The 18,403-nt window shown below is 36.6% G+C and overlaps 1 protein-coding gene across 4 annotated transcripts in view; it reads right to left on the bottom strand.

The window, feature by feature from the left end:
* STK33 (serine/threonine kinase 33) overlaps nt 1–18,403 on the bottom strand; it is a 147,430-nt gene that overhangs the window by 62,887 nt on the left and 66,140 nt on the right. For all 4 annotated transcript variants that reach the window (XM_055317836.1, XM_055317839.1, XM_055317837.1 and 1 more), the window contains exons 2-3: nt 1,961–2,347; nt 746–859 (exon numbers count right to left, since the gene is read on the bottom strand). In XM_055317836.1, coding sequence (XP_055173811.1) covers nt 746–859; nt 1,961–2,185 — 339 coding nt within the window. In that variant the 5' untranslated portion in view covers nt 2,186–2,347. The remainder of the gene's footprint in view (nt 1–745; nt 860–1,960; nt 2,348–18,403) is intronic.

Here is an 18,403-nt window from a genome sequence, read left to right as displayed (position 1 = left end):
TTTGCTTTTATAAAAGCTCTTATGGCTAAATTTGAAACTCAGTAAATTTGTGGATTAAAAAAAAATACAGGCCTTTTATTTAAAGCGGGAAAATTAAACTTTTCAAGTTAGAAGTACTCAGGAAGTTTTTCTGATTGCTTCAAGTAAAATGCCAAATACCTCCTGGAACAACATTTTTAAGTTATTTAACATCAATGCAATTTTCTTCTTGTAGTTGTTCTTATTGGTTCTGTTAATCTAATGTTAAAGGAACACATTTTAATTTCTAAAAGGGTAATAAGAATATCCAATCCATAATAATTAGAGTCCTTGGGAGAATCACAATGGTATCCATTCAATCACAAGCTAGAAAAAATGGAGGGGTCCACAAGGGAAATTCTGGCCTCACCACTAGTCATCAAAGAAATGAACAGCCAAACCATCTCAAGTCATCTGGTCTCTCTGTTTTGTAGAGGTCTACATAAAGACTCCAAGATTGCTCTCAGCAACAGGCAAGAGCTGAAGACCAAAATGTACTCATTTTAGCTAATAAAAATGCCCTCTGCTTTAATTAAAGGCTAGTTGGTCCTCTATAAACAGAAGAAATAATTCGTTTTCATATTCTTTTGTAAAGAGTTTGACATACTTGAAATGTAAATTTCCTCTTTTCTTTCTTTCCTTTCCTTAGAGACTAATTTTTAAATCATTTTTGCCATTAACTATTGACTTAGACATTCCTAGCAGTTTCATCTTGCTTTCTATATACCTGAATAGCAGCTCCATTGTCCATCCTAATGTGAGGAACTTTTCCTTCTGTATTGTTGCCCCGACTCCATTGTTGTTGAGATGTTTTTCTCTCCATATTTGAGGTTTTTGAGGGCTTACACCAAGAAGAATAAAAATATTAAGATATAATATGCTTTCAGTATAAATATAAAATGCTTGTATCTTGGCAAAATAAGAACCCTAATTTAGATAATCACAAATCTTTAATGTGTGCTATGATATTTATCGTCTTTTTCAAATTCTAAGCCCTATGTGATTCATTGGCTCATTATGCTAAGAGACCACATGAAGTCAGCCATTTAATCTAATCCCCTGAATCCAGGCAAGTCCATATGATAACCTGTCTCACAAATCTAACAGAATTTACCTGATGATTCTTTAAAATCACAAGAGAAGGAAACTTTAGAGCTTTCTCAATCACCCTTGTTTCAAAACATTAAAGTCACCTCCAGTAGGTTATATATAAAAAATTATTGACCAAACATTCACGAAACATCTTTTGAACGAAGGTAATATAGTAACAATACACTCAGCGATGCCTATATGGCAATGACTATACCATAACACAAATCAAAAATGACAGTTTAAGGAGAAAATCTGACAAAGGTGCAACTCTGAGGAGTGAGAACCTAACTTTTTTTAAACTTACCAAAGTTGTTCTGTATCAACTACAATCTTCCACACTGCTTCTTCTCTATAAAGGTAGAATACACCCAAAGCAGTCCAACCAGGTAATCATTCATAGATTGTAATTAATGCAAATTGGTTTTACAAAGTATATTTGATATTGCATCTAGATAACCAGGAATTGTCTTAAATAATAATCACCCTATGTTTAACTACAACCATAAATCCCATTTTGCATCCATTGAAGAAAATGCCCCCAAATTCACATTTAATCCAACTTGAAAACTAATTCATTTCTGGATAAGCCATTAAAAAACAAAGAAGCTGGAATAACATTCCAAATTATTAATGATCCTGGCAAATAACTAATTTGGCAGTGGATGGAAATACCATAAAAGAAATTATTAACCAATTTTGCTCACCTCTTATGTAAGAAAGAATGTCCCTTTAAAAGTTAAGAAGCCAATTTATTAGCTGATGAGACCCCAAGGGATACAGATGAAGCTAAGGATGGGATTAGGAAATGGAGTATCAATTTGTGTTGGGATAGAGAATCTTCAATATTTACCATATCTTTCCCAGAGGCCATATCTATGCTGGTTTGGTTTTCTTTTTTTCTCTCTGGTAAAACCATAAATTCTGAGCTGCCAATATTTGATGCTTGGGACATTTCCACCACAGAAATTGGAGAAAGCTTTGTTTTACAGGCACATACACAAAGTCCACCTTTCTTAGAAGCAGATGAACAGTTGGGGCACTGTGTGGATTTTCTGCCAAAGCCACTATTGGCCATTTGCTTTTGCAACAAAAGCAGGTTGAAAGAAAGGAGTTTCCACTCTTTGAGGAACAAAACCAGACCAATAGGGATAAGGTCATCTGATGGTGAAAACTGTAACTTCCTGTTGGTGAGGTCCTTAGAGTAATGATGCACTGCACTTACATTCACACATGAGAGCTGCAGAAAGAAAAGAAATCAAAATTTAGAAAGTTCTTTTTTATTCTACCCCCCTCCTATAAATCAGAGAAAAACAAGCAACAAGCACCAAAAGCATCCTGTCTATACAAGAAAAGTTACTATTTATGGCAAAATTAGGACATATTTCTAAAAACCAATGGATTGTCATCCTTCAAAATTTAATTCTTGAACTCCAGACATTTTATTTACCTAACAATTGAAAGAATCATCTCTGTTCAGAACCATAAAATTGCTGAAACACACAGTCTAAGGAAATCAATTTGGAAAGAAAAAAAAAAAAAAGGGATCCCTGGGTGGCGCAGCGGTTTAGCGCCTGCCTTTGGCCCAGGGCGCGATCCTGGAGACCCGGGATTGAATCCCACGTCGGGCTTCCGGTGCATGGAGCCTGCTTCTCCCTCTGCCTGTGTCTCTGCCTCTCTCTCTCTCTCTCTCTGTTTGACTATCATAAATAAAAAAAAAAAAAAGAAATCAATTTGGTGGGCTGACATCAATTTTTTTTTTTAAAATTCTAAGAGGATAGTATGAGTATTTTGTATAGATCCTTGGTAACGTCTATGAAACTTCTAATTATACAGATATATATGTAGAAAAGGTTTGTGTATGTATATGGACTCAGTCACAGTGTAAGACACATTTTTATTGATGTATAATTGACATACAACATTGTATTAGTTTTAAATACATCACATAAGGGAATCCCTGGGTGGCTCAGTAGTTTAGCGCCTGCCTTTGGCCCAGGGCATGACCCTGGAGTTCCCGAGTAGAGTCCCACATCAGGCTCCCTGCATGGAGCCTGCTTCTCTCTCAACCTGCGTCTCTGCCTCTCTCTCTCTCTCTCTCTCTCTCTGTCTTTCATGAATAAACAAATAAAATCTTTTTAAAAAAAATAAATACATCACATAATGATTCACCATTTATATATATATTACAAAATTATCATCATAAGTCTAGTTCACCTGTCACCATACAATGCTATTATAATACTATTAACTATATTTCTTTATCCTACACTTTTTATATCTCTGTGACTTATAACTGAAGTTTGTATTTTTTAATCTCTTTCACATATTTCACCTATCCACCACCACTTCCCTTCTTGATGTGGTCTGTGGCAAAATAAATAAATAAATAAATAAAGCTTAAAAATATTGGTGTAAAACATTTATTACTGTGGTTTCAAAATTTAAACCTCACTCAGCTTATTATTAGAGTAAATTCATATTAACACCTTTGACAAAGGAGTAGATAATTTGATTTTTATAAAACTACTTATTCCTAAAATTTCAAAGTCAATATTAGAAGTATCTTCATTTTGGGGAACTACTGAGTGCTATTTTTCCCTCAGCATAGAAACAGGTATGCCCAACATTCTGGCGAACTAGAGTTATTGGCAGCTATATGGTGGCAAGTTGGAAAGACATAAACTGAGAAAGGAGAGAGAAATGTGTTCTGCAGTACATATAAGAGAATACCTTGACAAACTTATGGAAGTAACTAGGAGTACATTATGATGGTTTTTTACTATAATATTTCAGATATTACATAAAAGTATATTATGCAGTCACAGACTGATAAGGCTAGGCACATATGGAACATACTTTTGCCTTTTGAATTGGAATAAATTTGACCAGAAGTGGAAGTTAGATATCTTTGTGTCCTTAAAGAAATGTCTTTCTAGTTTTAGTTGTAGAAGACTAGTTTTCTAATCATAAATGAGTGCTACCTTTTATCAATTCTTAATCTATTGTGATTATCATATTTTTACTTTTTTTAAAAGATTTTATTTATTCATGAGACAGAGAGAGAGAGAGAGAGAGAGAGAGAGAGAGAGGCAGAGACATAGGCAGAGGGAGAAGCAGGCAGAAGGAGAAGCAGGCTCCATGCAGGGAGCCTGATGTGGGACTCGATCCCGGATCTCCAGGATCACGCCCTGGGCTGAAGGCGGCACTAAACTGCTGAGCCACCTGGGCTGCCCTATCATATTTTTTCTTATTGGATCTTTTGATACTTTGCATTGTTTAAAAAGGTTTCCCAATATTAAGGCATTCTTGCACTTATAGTATGAACCGTACATGATCATGATGGATGATTCCTTTAATGCTAGAAAATGGATACATTTGTATTTTGAGGTTTCAGTTATATTTCTAAGTTAAACTGGTCTGTAATTTTCCTTTTAGCCATCTTTGTTAGGTTTTGATGCAAGCTTCTGGCTGGTTTCATAAAACAAGTTGGATATCTTCCATCTTACAATGTTTGGTAACAATTTGCATAGCACAGAATCTATAGGAAAATCTTCAAGGCAATAGGACTTTATTAAATATATGACTAGTAGTTTATCTAATATTTATTCTTCTATTGTTCCTTACTTAACAGAATCCTAATTTTGACCAGGGCCACAATGTACTCATCAAAAATCCTCCATTTCCCAGCCTCTTCTGTAGCTTAGAGATGGCCATGGGACTTATGACCATGAATCTTGTAGAGTGCAAGCAAAGCAGTACTTTAAAAAAAATGTATATTCTTAAACCTTTATTAAAAAAACAAAAAAAGAATAAAAATATACATGAGCAGTCAAATCAAAAATGGAAAAGCATGATAAAAGAATAAAATTTAAGATGAATAGGACAAAGAACTGTACTTCTGTTGACTTTTGCCTATGGGGTCCCAAATACACGGACTCCTCACTGCCACTCAGATTTCACATCCTACATCATCTCTCTTGCTCTAGATATGCTAGCATTCTTGCTATTCCTCAAATATGTCAACCATATTCCATTCTCATGGCTTTGGCTATTCTGTTTCCTTTGCCCAAAATGCTCTTCCTACAGACATCTGCATGACTTTCTTCCTCTCTTCAGGGTGGTTTCTGCTCATTTGAGTGAACTTTTCTAACCACCTCATCTGAAACTGCAGGCCCATTCACTCTGTCCTCTTACCTTGCTTCATTTCTATTCATAGTACTTATTTCATTCAAGAAGTTCTCTACCAGAGTTCTCTCCTACTTTTAGGGACCAGATGATTCCCATATAAACTATTTCAGAATAATAAAAAGCGATCCAGTTCATTTTACTCAGCAAGAATAATCAAAACTTGACCAGGGCAGTGTTCTCAAAAAAGGGAAAGGCATTCTTACAAGCCAATCTTATTTGTGAATAAATGCAAAAATCCTAAATGCTATACTTATATTTATCCCAGGTAGTGTTGACAGCATATTCTAAGATTTTACATAGAAAAAATGGGCAAGTCATCCCAATAAGTATGACCTTTCATCAAAGTTGTGTGAAAAAATTTTCCTGCTGTGATCAAAACTCGCAATAGCAAGCACTGGAAAAGATTTATAAAAAGTGCCTTCCAGACAGGTAGAGGGAAAAAGGAATTCAACTGAGGCCACTAAACACACACACACACACACACACACACACACACACACACCTCTTACAAATGTCAGACTCTGCTTTTCAAGTATAGGTTGCAAGACAAAGAAAACTCAGAATGTACCTACAAACACTTCGCAAAACGATTTAACTTTAGGCCTTAGAAGAAAACACTTTGCATTTCAAGTTAAATATAAAGCCTGTAACCATCAATGACTCAGAACAGTAGAGTAGATCTGCAAATAACAGCCTTACTGTGTAGGAAAAATAATGTTTTCTCTCTGTGGGGGCAGAAAAGTCCCACACAAGATGTGTAAGGCATTATTTTATGCATGCATTAAGAATACTGACTTTATAGTACTTTTTATAAGAAACTGAAAGAAGAGTTCATAATGTGAAGGTTTATTTCAAGTGTAGCTGAGTTCCTTCTTTATAAACAGTACTCCTAAAAGCATGCTTACCATATCCTTCAAGTTTTACTATATGTCTATCTACAAACTTTCAACAGAATTGGTACATATTAAATTTCCCATTTTCAAGATGGTTTTTTGGGGGATCCAAAAACAATTATCTTTTTCTTAACTCTGCTCAGAAAGCATTTCCTTAAATTTTCCATCAATTTCTCAAAATAAATCATATTTTCATCATATCACTGACACTGATGTAGACTTCTGAATACTTTTTTGCTCCAGTTTCTGCTTTATCCATTACTTTAGATGTATTTAGGAGCTATACTCAGAATGCACAGAAGTTCCTATTACTCACTGAGTTTCTTTTCCACTCTCCAACCTACCAAATGCTACATCTGCCAAAGTAATGTTCTACTTTCTCACCACAGCGATTCTAAAACAATGGGTTGAATAGCTGCATGCAAAATTTCTTGACAAGAATTAGATTTCAAATTTAATTTCTTTTTGGCTGGCTGAATTCTAATCATTTTAGCTTAAAAACCAAAATAGAACAAATGTTTACTCACATTTATTTCTTTCTCATTTATGAATTGATCTGAAAGATTTGTTACAAAAATAAATCTACTATCTCACAGGCCAAATGATGTCATTCATATTTTAGAGGCATAAAATTAATCAAGCATTGCAAACCTATCCTTATGTAAACTCAAAGATGAATAACTCTTTTTCTACAGAATCATGGTATTATGTTCAAACAGGACTTGAGGTATAAAAAGATGTATTAGAAAACCAAAGAAGCTTCTGCCAGTCGCCAAAGACTGGACAACACAGGCATTAGACATAACGTAAACAAATAAGTTCAAATTATGTCACTATTTAACTGAAGTATGAGCTTTCTTTTGACTAGAGGTTTTCGTTTTATTTTCAGAACTAAAACAAGTCAATGGAACAACTCTGATACAGAAAATCTCTGAGCTTTTATTTAAGCATAAAAAGGTCTCTTACATATTGGCCCTAGAAGATACACTCACGGCAATTTCCTCAAGAAAATGAACACAAGAATGGTTTTATGAGATATAACTAGCTACAATTTTCTTCCCCAAAAGCAATTTTTAGTTTTCTTTGCTAAGACCGTGTCTACAAGGAACCTAAACAGTCAGTCAATTCAGTCAAAAATGTGTTCTATTCAAGTGAAGAAAAAAAAAACTGGATTGTCTGACATTATGCAGACCAAGCGAATAACTGTATATTCACTTTCAACTACTTGTTTTCCCAACATGCTTACAGAGCCTAAAGAAGAGCCAGATGAGCTTCCTAGATCATAGTGTTATATTTTAAAGGAGACTAGCACTTGTTTACTATTCTAACCATTAAGGGCATGATTAGGGAAATGAGTCTATGTTGTCTTATAAGAGAATTTACAGTTGTTTAAAATTTACATCATTACAGAGATGTTTAAAAATGTTTAATAGTTGCTGTGTGCTATTACATTTTTTCCTATTTTAATTTGCATAATATACCTCACTGATTGAGCCATAATCTGGAGGGACGGTCTTAAATGTGGTCTCACTGACAGTTTAAGATATGAACAGAGATTTCACTAAAAAAGTTTGGCTTAAAGAGACTGGAGAAAACCAAGAAACCTCTCCCTGATTTTTTTTCCTGTTGTTATCCAGTGTCCTTTTTCCCTGTACATTATAAGCAACCTCAAGTCAGGTACCTTTCTGCCAGCACGGACCCATCCTTGTACAAAATGAAAATTTCTGAGCGTTCACTTTGTGGGAAAGAGCCAGAATCACAAATCACTTATGCAGAAAAATAGGCAGATGTATAGAAAGAGTCATCAAAGTAAAGAGATGGGTCATATGAAAGAGAGATATCTCTAAAAGACTGTGAGGGCTCTCTTCATAAATATGAAGAGGATTGATTAGCCATAGGAATTAGGCTTCTGTGTGATTCAAAAAGGGAGTGCACATCAATCTAATATAAAAGGGCTTCCTAACATTTAGAACTGTCAAAGATAAAAGGAAAGACTATCTCTCAGTCACTAGAAATGTCCAGGCAGAGACCAGAAGGTCAGTTGGCAGAAACCCATTTAAGGTCTTTAAGCATAGACTAGGATGCTTCAGGTTCCTTCTAGCCCTAAAACTCTACAAAGATGAATCACTCCTAATGATCCACTGAGGTGAAGTAGACATTTAAAGGAATTGAGAGGCAGTTGACCTCACCTCCACTGTGGAGTTTCAATATTATAATGGGGATCTGGTTTTCCTACCTCACACCAGGACAAACTAGTTACAGCCTCAAAATTCACCTTTGCCAATCTGAATTTCACCTGTAACAAAGCAGCATTGTTAGAATTTACCATGGGTGCAGGATGATAATGAAAAAGAAGGGTATAAGCTGGAAGGCTGGATGTGCTAAGGCGTAGTGGCCCTGGCTAAAAAAGAAAAAGCTAAATAAAGTATAGAAGAAAAGGCATTGTAAGAAAAAGGAAATAAGATTTCCTTCTCACTCAGGAAATCAGAGAATAACAGGTGAAGAGTGAGCAATTGGGCCCACATGTAGCTAAAGCAGTCAAAATATACAACACTGCCAATAGACTCCAGAAGAGAAGTAGAACCACACTGAGGATGGTGACATGAACACCCAGCTAGCTGTGCTCCATCCAGCATGCTTAAAAGAAAATAGTCTTCTGGTACTCAGGAATGTTTTCTTCCAGCTTTTCTGAGGTACAATTGACAAAACTGTAAGATATTTAAAGTGTACAATGTGATAATTTGATAGACCTATACATTATGAAAGGGTTCTCCCATCAAGTTAATTAACACATCCATCACCTCACATATTGGATACAGACTTTCACTGAGAAGATGAATAAGGTCTGAAAATCTAATGTATAACATGGTGACTAGAGTTGATAATGTTGTATTATATAATTGAAATTTCCTGAGAGTAGAGCTTTAAAAAAAAAAGGTAAATATGTATTCAGCAGTCTTAATCCAATTAACAATGGAGCAATAAGATTAAGAATTTTTTAAAAGATTTTATTTATTTATTCATGAGAGACAGAGAGAGAGAGAGGCAGAGACACAGGCAGAGGGAGAAGCAGGCTCCATGCAGGGAGCCTGACATAGGACTTGATCCCAGGTCTCCAGGACCACGCCCTGGGCTGAAGGTGGAGCTAAACCACTGAGCCACCTGGGCTGCCCAAGATTAAGAGTTTGATGGTAAATGTGAAAGGTTTGATAGCTTCATTTATCAAGCACTAATTAATAATTTTGCATTAATAGAATATATTAATATAAATAAAATTGTGTGGTTAGAGTGCCTTTCTTGTGTCAAATATTTCCATAAGTATTAAAAAAGAGGAATTTTCCAAAGCCATCAATTTTCCATGAAACTATTCAGTTAGCTAAGAAAATGTATGATATAATGCTCCAACCCAGATGTTTCATACAATATTAGAAAAGATATTCTGACCCTCAAGATCACGTTCAAACACCAGAAGCACAATTTAGATGTATCCAGGAAATTTTCTTCCTGTGGCCAGATCTCTGCAAACTCAGCAACTCCAAACAGTCTACAACAAAACACCAACAGCAGATTCTATGATCCCTATTTTCGAGTTTCTGCAGAAATAATTTAATAACAGAAAACAACAACAAAGGCTACCTCTCTTAGGTGTGAACCCCTCCAGGGTAGGAACTACATTCTATTCACCTCATCATTTTGTGTCCCAATGAAGGTATTCATTAAAAAAGGATTATTGATTGATTTACTAATTGATGGAGACAACATCTTAGAGCAAAGTCTTAAATGGAATATCCAATGTAGTTACCTAGTGTAAGAGAACCAGTGGCTTGTCATGTAAACAAAATTAGAAAAACTTGGTGGAAGTCTCCTTGCCAAAAAAATGCATTACAACCAAACCCTCACTCTACGCTGAAGCTCTCTTTCTGGAGCAGAATGCCAAAACCCCCACAGCAGGCTTGACCCAATCCTCTATAAATTTCCACCTGCTTCTGAAAGGTTCCCCATCAGACAAGAATTTTTAACTGTACTCCCATATTTATGTTCTACTCAAGACTGTGGTTTTCAGGAGTCTGAAAGGATATAAGCACATAGTTTATTTGGGGGATGGACCATATTACCAAATTCAAAGGGTTTCTGCTGGCTAAGGCCAGTTCCCAACAACTATAAGCCTTGGTCATAATAAACATTATTATTACTAAGATCCTCATATTCAACAAAAGATCATTCTATTTGGCAGATAGTATAAATAGCAATAACTGACCCATTCTTTCCTTTATATTAAAATACGTATGTCACAGTCAAACAAACAAATCATATGAAATATGTTAACCTTCTCAGGATCCCTAGCCAAATGACCTCAAGTAAGGATACTTATTTTTTGGAAGAATATCTTTTCTTCACTCCTAGTGATGAGCCACTTATCTGCAACACGCAAACCTCAGATTCATAACCAGACAAAAGCATTTAGAATATCGTATCTCAGGAATCAATGTGTCATGGCTGTTAATTTCAGCAAGGTAGGAAAGGTTGGGGAAATAAGACCTAAAAGGTACTTAATTGCCAGGGTTCTGTAAGTCTGGCCAAAAGAGTGACCAGAGGTCAGTAAGCAAAGAGCACCAGAGTTCTAAGTAGGAGAACCGGCCAACTAAGAATCTAGTCATCTAATAGTCTATGTATGTATTCAGCAAACATTTTTTGAATATCTGTTACATAGTGTTGGAAATAAAGATATTATCAAGACCTAGACCTTACAATTATTATGATAAAGATAATGATAGATATGTACAAAGTACAAAAATGATACAAAAGAGGGAGTGAGGGGATCCCTGGGTGGCTCAGTGGTTTGGTGCCTGCCTTTGGCCCAGGGCGCGATTGTGGAGTCCTGGGATCGAGTCCCACGTTGGGCTCCTGGCATGGAGCCTGCTTCTCCCTCCTCCTGTGTCTCTGCCTCTCTCTCTCTCTCTATGTCTATCATAAATAATAAATAAATAAATAAATATTTTTTTTAAAATTAAAAAAAAAGAGGGAGTGATCAAGGAAGTAACATAGTCTAGTGGGAAACAAAAAAATTTAGAACGAGAGAGACCAGAATTCAAACTCTACTTTCCACCACTTACTCCTCAGTTCTTTCACATGTAAAGTGGAAAAAATAGTGGTTAGCTATCTTAAATGACTTTTGTGAGGAATAATTAGATAACACTTATAAAACGCTTAGTACTTTGCCTAGTAAGTATATTATATCAGAAATATCAGCAGTGGAGGGGACACATATATTTTCAGTGTATGCTGAAAATATAAACTATAAAGCTCCAAAGTATAAAGAATAGACTCCAGCCAGTATAATCAATCAAAATCTACTGCCTTATGAACAAATTAGAATTTAGTGACAAATTCACTAGAGTCAATGTTGCAACGTAATGGCATAGTTCTAATTAGTTCCAAAGTAACAAAAGATACCAAAGAAAGTTTCCCACTATAAATCCCACATAAAATATTATTTATTTTATACACACATAAACCCCCCCCACACACACACCCCTCTACTCCTATCTTAACACTATTACAAACAAAGCTGTATCAGACCAAAAAAAAAAAAAAAAGATAGTGGTATTCTACCATTCTACCAAATTTCTAAACAATTTATGAGCATTAAAATATCATAAGCTGGGCAGCCCCCAGTGGCTTAGCGGTTTAGCACCGCCTTCGGCCCGAGGCGTGATCCTGGAGACCCGGAATCGAGTCCCACGTCAGGCTCCCTGCATGGAGCCTGCTTCTCCCTCTGCCTGTGTCTCTGCCCCGCGCCCCCATCTCTAATAAATAAATAAAATCTTTTAAAAAAATAAAAAATAAAATAAAATCTCATAAGTCTTATCAGAATGGTTCCATTTTACAGGTACAGAACAGTTCACATGAAATGTGTTTGCCCTTAGTAATGAAAAAGAACCCAAGCTTTACTGCTAGACCAATGTTCAAATTCCCCACCAGTGACTTAACCCATCTGGTCTCAGCTTCCTCTTATGCGAAGCATCTGCAGAGATGATGTCTGTACACCCACAAGGCAGAACTGTTATAAGGATAGGATATAATGTATGTAAATACTGATACTTTTTAAGCTCTAAATAAATGGAAGTTTTTATTATTATTATGAAACTCTGTCAAAACCCAATGGATGGTAGCATCAGAAAATTATTTTATCTGTCAGTAACAATCTCTCAGTCTAATGCTCCAAATATTGTTCTACATGGGTTCCAAGATACAAACTGTCATCTAATTAGCTCATAGCTAGTTAGAATATAATTACAAGAGCTTGCTCTAGATGTGTGCTTCTGAGTTGTTGAGTGAATGGCTTGCTGGAGTAGCCCATATGCAACTTGTTATATGTTAAATTCTGAATGCTAGAGATGCTTGGGTGGCTCAGTGGTTGAGTGTCTGCCTCTGGCTCAGGGCATGATCCCAGGGCCTGGGATCGAGTCCCACATCGGGCTCCCCTCAAGGAGACTGCTTCTCCCTCTGCCTATGTCTCTGCCTCTCTCTGTGTGTGTCTCTCATGGATAAATAAAATCTTAAAAAAAATTCTGAATGCTACAGGCACTCAAATATCACCTTTATAAGAATTTTATTTTTTAAATTCTAAATAATGCTGAATATCAAGAATGTTTTAGACCAGCAAAGTCCAAATACTCTCTCAAAGTATTACTAGTTTATAGATTATCTTAACAACTGATCAAAAAGGAATAATATGTAAATGGTTAGATTTTCAGAAAAAGGAGGTGTTTGTAGCCACAGATTTATTTACTTGGTGAGCTTTCAAAACCTTGCAATGGAACTGTAAAAACAATGTGATTAAAATCGATAGAGCACATCATTTGCTGATACTGTGTTGCCCAAGAAAAGGCAATAAGCCTTAGGCATGTTATTACTAGATTACACAATTTCACTGACAGGTTCAAGATTTTAAAAAGCAGCTGAGACCAGAGAGGATTTCTTTTTGGGGGAGAAGAAATTTTTCTCTTCAATAAAAAGAAAATTTTCATGATGAAGATTTAAAATGTCCTCTATAATGCATATAAAAAGTAATACTAACATTAAATTTTTCTTTATTTCCTAAAATAAAGCTACTTTTTGTTTAACAATACTATATCCAACCACATATCAATTTAACAAATGCTAGGAATAATTCAGGAAACAGTGATTGTAAGATTATTATTTTTGCAAAGTCCATATAAAAGAATACAAAAGCCCAAAAATATGAGTTTCCAACCTCTTCTGCAAAAATGAGCAATGATTTTCTTTTCATGTCTTAGTAAAGAAATGATAAACTTTTAAACAGATCTTCAAGTTCAAAGAATGCTATATTTCACAGTATGCTTTTTAGTCAGATAGCAAACTTAGTCATGTAGATATAAATTCTTTTGACAAAAAGTGACCAAAATCAGCAAGTCCTTTTACCCTAGTGAGATCTTCTACTACACTACAAACAGAAAATGCAAAAGTTTTGAATTGCTTTGTAGTGCAAATTCCACAGTAGAAATATCCTTATGTAGCTAGGTAGCTAAGGAAAGCTGATAGAATCAACCATATAGCTTTATGCTTAGGATAGAAAAAAAATGTTGACTAGAAGAAGTAAGATATTTTAATCATGAATCCCAGTAGGAAATAAGAAGTTAGGCTCATAGAAGAAATAAATGGACCCAGGCACTAGGTCTACATTTACTAGCTTTTACCAAATGAACAGTAAAGTCTGTTTAGGGGAGTTGAGATCTTTAGACCTACATCAGATGTAGGTCATTAAAAAACCCCTACAAAACACCATATACTTTCTTGTAATTAATGTACATACATACTTACATAAATACATAATAGCTTTATGTTCTAAAGGGATAACTACTGAAATAGATAATTAAATTAACTGAATAATACAAAATTTTCCCCAGTTCTTTCCTCTCCCTCCATATTCAACAATGACAAGTCCATTCTACTTCTAAAATAATTCTCAAATCCATCCAATTTTCTCCATTCCAAATGCCCACATCAATATTATCTCTTACCTGGATTAATACAAGAGCTTGCTCACTAGTCACCCTGATTCCAAGTCAGCCATCTCAACCAAAGCATTCCCCTCACTATAACCGGGGTGCTCTTTCTCATATGTAAATCTGTTCATGTTTCTTCCAACAAAAATCACTTCAGTGGTTCCCAACAGCACAGAGTCCTTAACATGACAAACAAGCCTAGGTGATGTGGCCCTGGTGTACATTTTCAGTCTTATCTCACACTACTTCCTCAACATAAAGTTTTCCAACCTACAGAATTTCTTTCGTTTCCTACAATCCTATGCCTTCTTTACATCCTCCTTCATGCACTCTCAGCCAGGAACTCTCTTTCCCATTCTTCCCTTCATCATTATAATTCCTACTCTTCCTGCAGATCTCAATTCAGACATCATCTCCTCTCAAATTTTCTTGATATTTTGAGTCAAGTTCACTTGAGTGTCTGCCAATCTCCTTAGTGTACTATACTTGCTCTATCACACTCTGAATAGTACTTGGTCATTTATTTATCTGTATCCCTCACTATACCCAAGTTCCCTGAATGCAGGGATGAAATCTATATTCCTAGCTATTGCTTACCTGCAAGGGAATGACAAAAGGAAATGCGCTTTTTAGAAAGCATATTCTTCCTGTAGTATAGAAAATGTATGAAAGGCAAGACAAGACTAGAGATGGAAACACAAGAAAGTATTATAATAGTTTAGGCAAGGATATAAATGTGGGTTTTTTTAAAGATTTTATTTATTATTCATGAGAGACAGAGAAGGAAGCAGAGACATAGGAAGAGGGAGAAGCAGGCTGCTCACAGGGAGCCTGATGTGGGCCTCAATCCTGGGACCCCAGAATCACCCTGAGCCGAAGGCAGACACTCGAGGCATCCCTAAGTGTGGTCTTAATTAGAAAAGCAGCATAAGGAATGGGGGAAATAGCCAGATTCTGGAGATATTTAGGAAATGGAGTGACAGAACTTGGTAAATGATTAGCTATGACCATAGTGAGAGAAAGAGAAAAGATGGGGCACCTGGGTGGCTTAGTCATTTAAGCATCCAACTCTTGATTTTGCCTCAGGTCATGATCTCAGAGTCGAGACTGAGCCCTGCATTGGCATCTGCACTCAGCGGTGAGTCTGCTTGAAAATTCTCTCTCTTCCTCTGTCCCTTCTCCCCACTGGTGCTCTCTCTCTATCTCTCTCTGTCTCTCTCTCTCTCTAAAATAAATAAATCTTCAAAAGTAAAGAAAGAAGTCAAGAATACCTTGAATACTGATTTGGATGATGATCAAATTATTGAGATAGTAAAGAGAGGAAAAAGAATAGATTTGGAGTAAGATGATAAGTTTGGTTTGGGATATGCTAAATTAGTTTTGCCTTTAGGACACTGAAAGGGAGATGCTGAGGAGGTAGTGGATATATATAAGTCCAGAAATAAAGAGAAACCTAGGTTAGAAACTTGGATTTAAGACTTACATCATAGAAGAGGAAACCGAAATCAAGGGTGTAGGTGAGATCACCCAAGAAGGATGTGTGGAATGAAAACACAGGAGAACCAAGGACAGAAAACAGCAGGAAGAGGGGCTGGGAAGATGGTAGAGGAGAACCCTAAGCTCACCTCATACCCCACATGCAACTAGATAACACTCACAGCAGTGTAACTAACCCAGAAAATGACCCAAAGACTGGCAGAACAAACTCTTAGAGAAAAGAGGGTAGGAGACATGGGGGGAGGAGAGCTAAATAAACATAGGACTATGGCTGCTCACAGGAGGGAGGGAGCCAAGGGTGTGAAGAAGGGAAAGAAAAAGACTCTTACAACAGGGAGCTCAGACACGGAAGATGAATCCTCAAATCATTTGGTTTTGAAAGCAACAGAGGCCAAATTTCACGAGTTCTTACAAGTAGCAGGACTTTTAAAAATCGGCAAAGTTGGTTCTGGGAGAGCCAGAAGGTGACAGGAAGCTGAGTCTCCACCCTTAAAAAGACAGCATGACAAACAGCCTACGGAGATACAATATAGAAGCTGCAGTTTGAAAATTGGCTGGGGGGCAGCCTGGGTGGCTCAGCAATTTAGTGCCGTCTTCAGCCCAGGGTGTGATCCTGGAGACCTGGGATTGAGTCCCACATCAGGTCCCTGCATGGAGCCTGCTTCTCCCTCTGCCTGTATCCCTGCCTCTCTCAATCTCTCTGTGTGTCTCTCATGAATAAATAAATAAATAAATTTTTTTTTTTTTTAAAAAAAGAAGAAAATTGGCTGGGGCATACAGGAGGGACCGTTATTTACTCAGCTTAGAGCATGCCCTGAAAGGGCAGTTTTTGCAGGGAGATCCCTCTAGGAACAAAGAGGCTGGCAGGTGTTATCTCCCTCCCCTACCCACCCCAATACAAACACACAGCCATCTGCAGGAAGCAGTGGGGCATAGAACTCACGACCTAACCTGCTTACACCAAGATCTGCCTTTTCCAGTCACTTTTGCCTCAGTCCTGGTGCTGTGGGTCCCCTCCCTGAGAAGCAAAACTTGCCAATACAACATCTCCCAACCCGCACACTTTAGGGGCTTCAGTCCCAGTGAGGACAGTGGCCCTGCAGAAGATGGAGGCAAATCTTGTTAAAACTGTGCATCCTACTCCAGCTGAGGACCAAAAACTGCCCAGAACAGGCAAACAGAGCCACTGCAAATGATTGGCCTAAAGGAAAGTAGCCAGTACCCAATAGCTGGGTGCACACAACACACATGGGAGACATTCCTGAAGTGCCACGTTCTGGTAAGCAAGGAACATGGAGCTGTAGGGCCCTATAAGACCTCTTCTTCATAAGGCATTATCTTCAAGAGCAGGAGAGGCAGGTGACTTTCCTAACACAGAGAAACAGACACAGAGTTAGACAAAGTGAGGAAACAGAGGGATATTTTCCAAATGAAAGAATAGGACATAACCACAGTAAAATGGATATAGATAATATGCCTGTAGAGAATTTAAAGTAATGATCATAAAGATACTCACTGGACTTGAAAAGAGAGGAAGACATCAGTGAGACCCTTAACAAAGAGGTAAAAAAAGAACCAATCAGAAATGAAGAACACAAGAAATGAAATTTAAAACATACTAGATGGGGAAAAAATACACTAGATTGTATAAAAAGCAGGCTAGAGAAAGCAGAAGAACAAAATTAGTGACCTGAAGGATACAGTAATGGAAAGTAATCAAGCTGAGCAGATGAGAAAAAAAAAATTACATAAAATGAAAAGAGACTGAGGAAACTCAGTAATTCCATCAAGGCTAATAACATTGCATTACAGGTAGCCCAGAATAAGACAGAGAAAAAGGGCAGAAAATTCATGTGAAGATGTAATAGCTGAAAACTTCCCTCATCAGGGGGAAGGGAACAGTTATCTAGATCCTGAGAGCACAGAGATAAACCCCCCTTTCAAATCAACCCAAGGAGGTCTACACCAAGACATATAGTAATTAAGATGCCAAAAGTAATGATAAAAAAGGAAATTTTAATGCATCAAGAAAAATGACAGTTATATACAGGGAACCCAATAAGGCTTCAGCAGATTTTTCAGCAGAAATGTTGCAAGCCACAAGAAAGTGGCATGATTTATTCAAAGTGCTGCAAGGAAAAAATCTGCAGTCAAGAATACTCAGCAAGGCTATTCTTCAGAATAGAAAGAGATATAAAGAGTTTACAAGACAAACAAAAGCTAAAGCAGTTAATGACCACTAAACAAGCCCTACAAGAAATGTTAAAGGTGACTCTCTGAGTGGAAAGGAAAGACTATAAGTAAGAGAAGAAAAGTAGGAAGCATAAACGCAGTAAAAATAAGCATATCTGTAAAAATCAGTCAAGGCATTCACAAAATAAAAGGATGCAAAGTTTGACACCATATACCTAAAATATGGGGGGAGGGGGAGAGGACTAAGAACAGGTTGACACTTAAGCAACCATCAACTTAATATAGACTTCTATATGCAGAAGATGTTATATTATAAACCTAATGATAACCACAAAACAAAAAACAAAAATTGATATGTTAAAAATAAAGAGAAAGGAATCCAAGTATATCATTAAAGAAAGCCAGCAAACCATGAGAGAACAGAGCAAGAGAAGAAAGGATCAGAGAAGAACTACAAAAACAACCACAAAACAAGTAACAAAATGGCTTTAA

This window comes from Nyctereutes procyonoides, unplaced genomic scaffold (assembly GCF_905146905.1).
Source record: "Nyctereutes procyonoides isolate TBG_1078 unplaced genomic scaffold, NYPRO_anot_genome, whole genome shotgun sequence".
Taxonomy (NCBI): Eukaryota; Metazoa; Chordata; class Mammalia; order Carnivora; family Canidae; genus Nyctereutes; species Nyctereutes procyonoides.
This window is presented reverse-complemented; position numbering and strand designations above follow the sequence as displayed.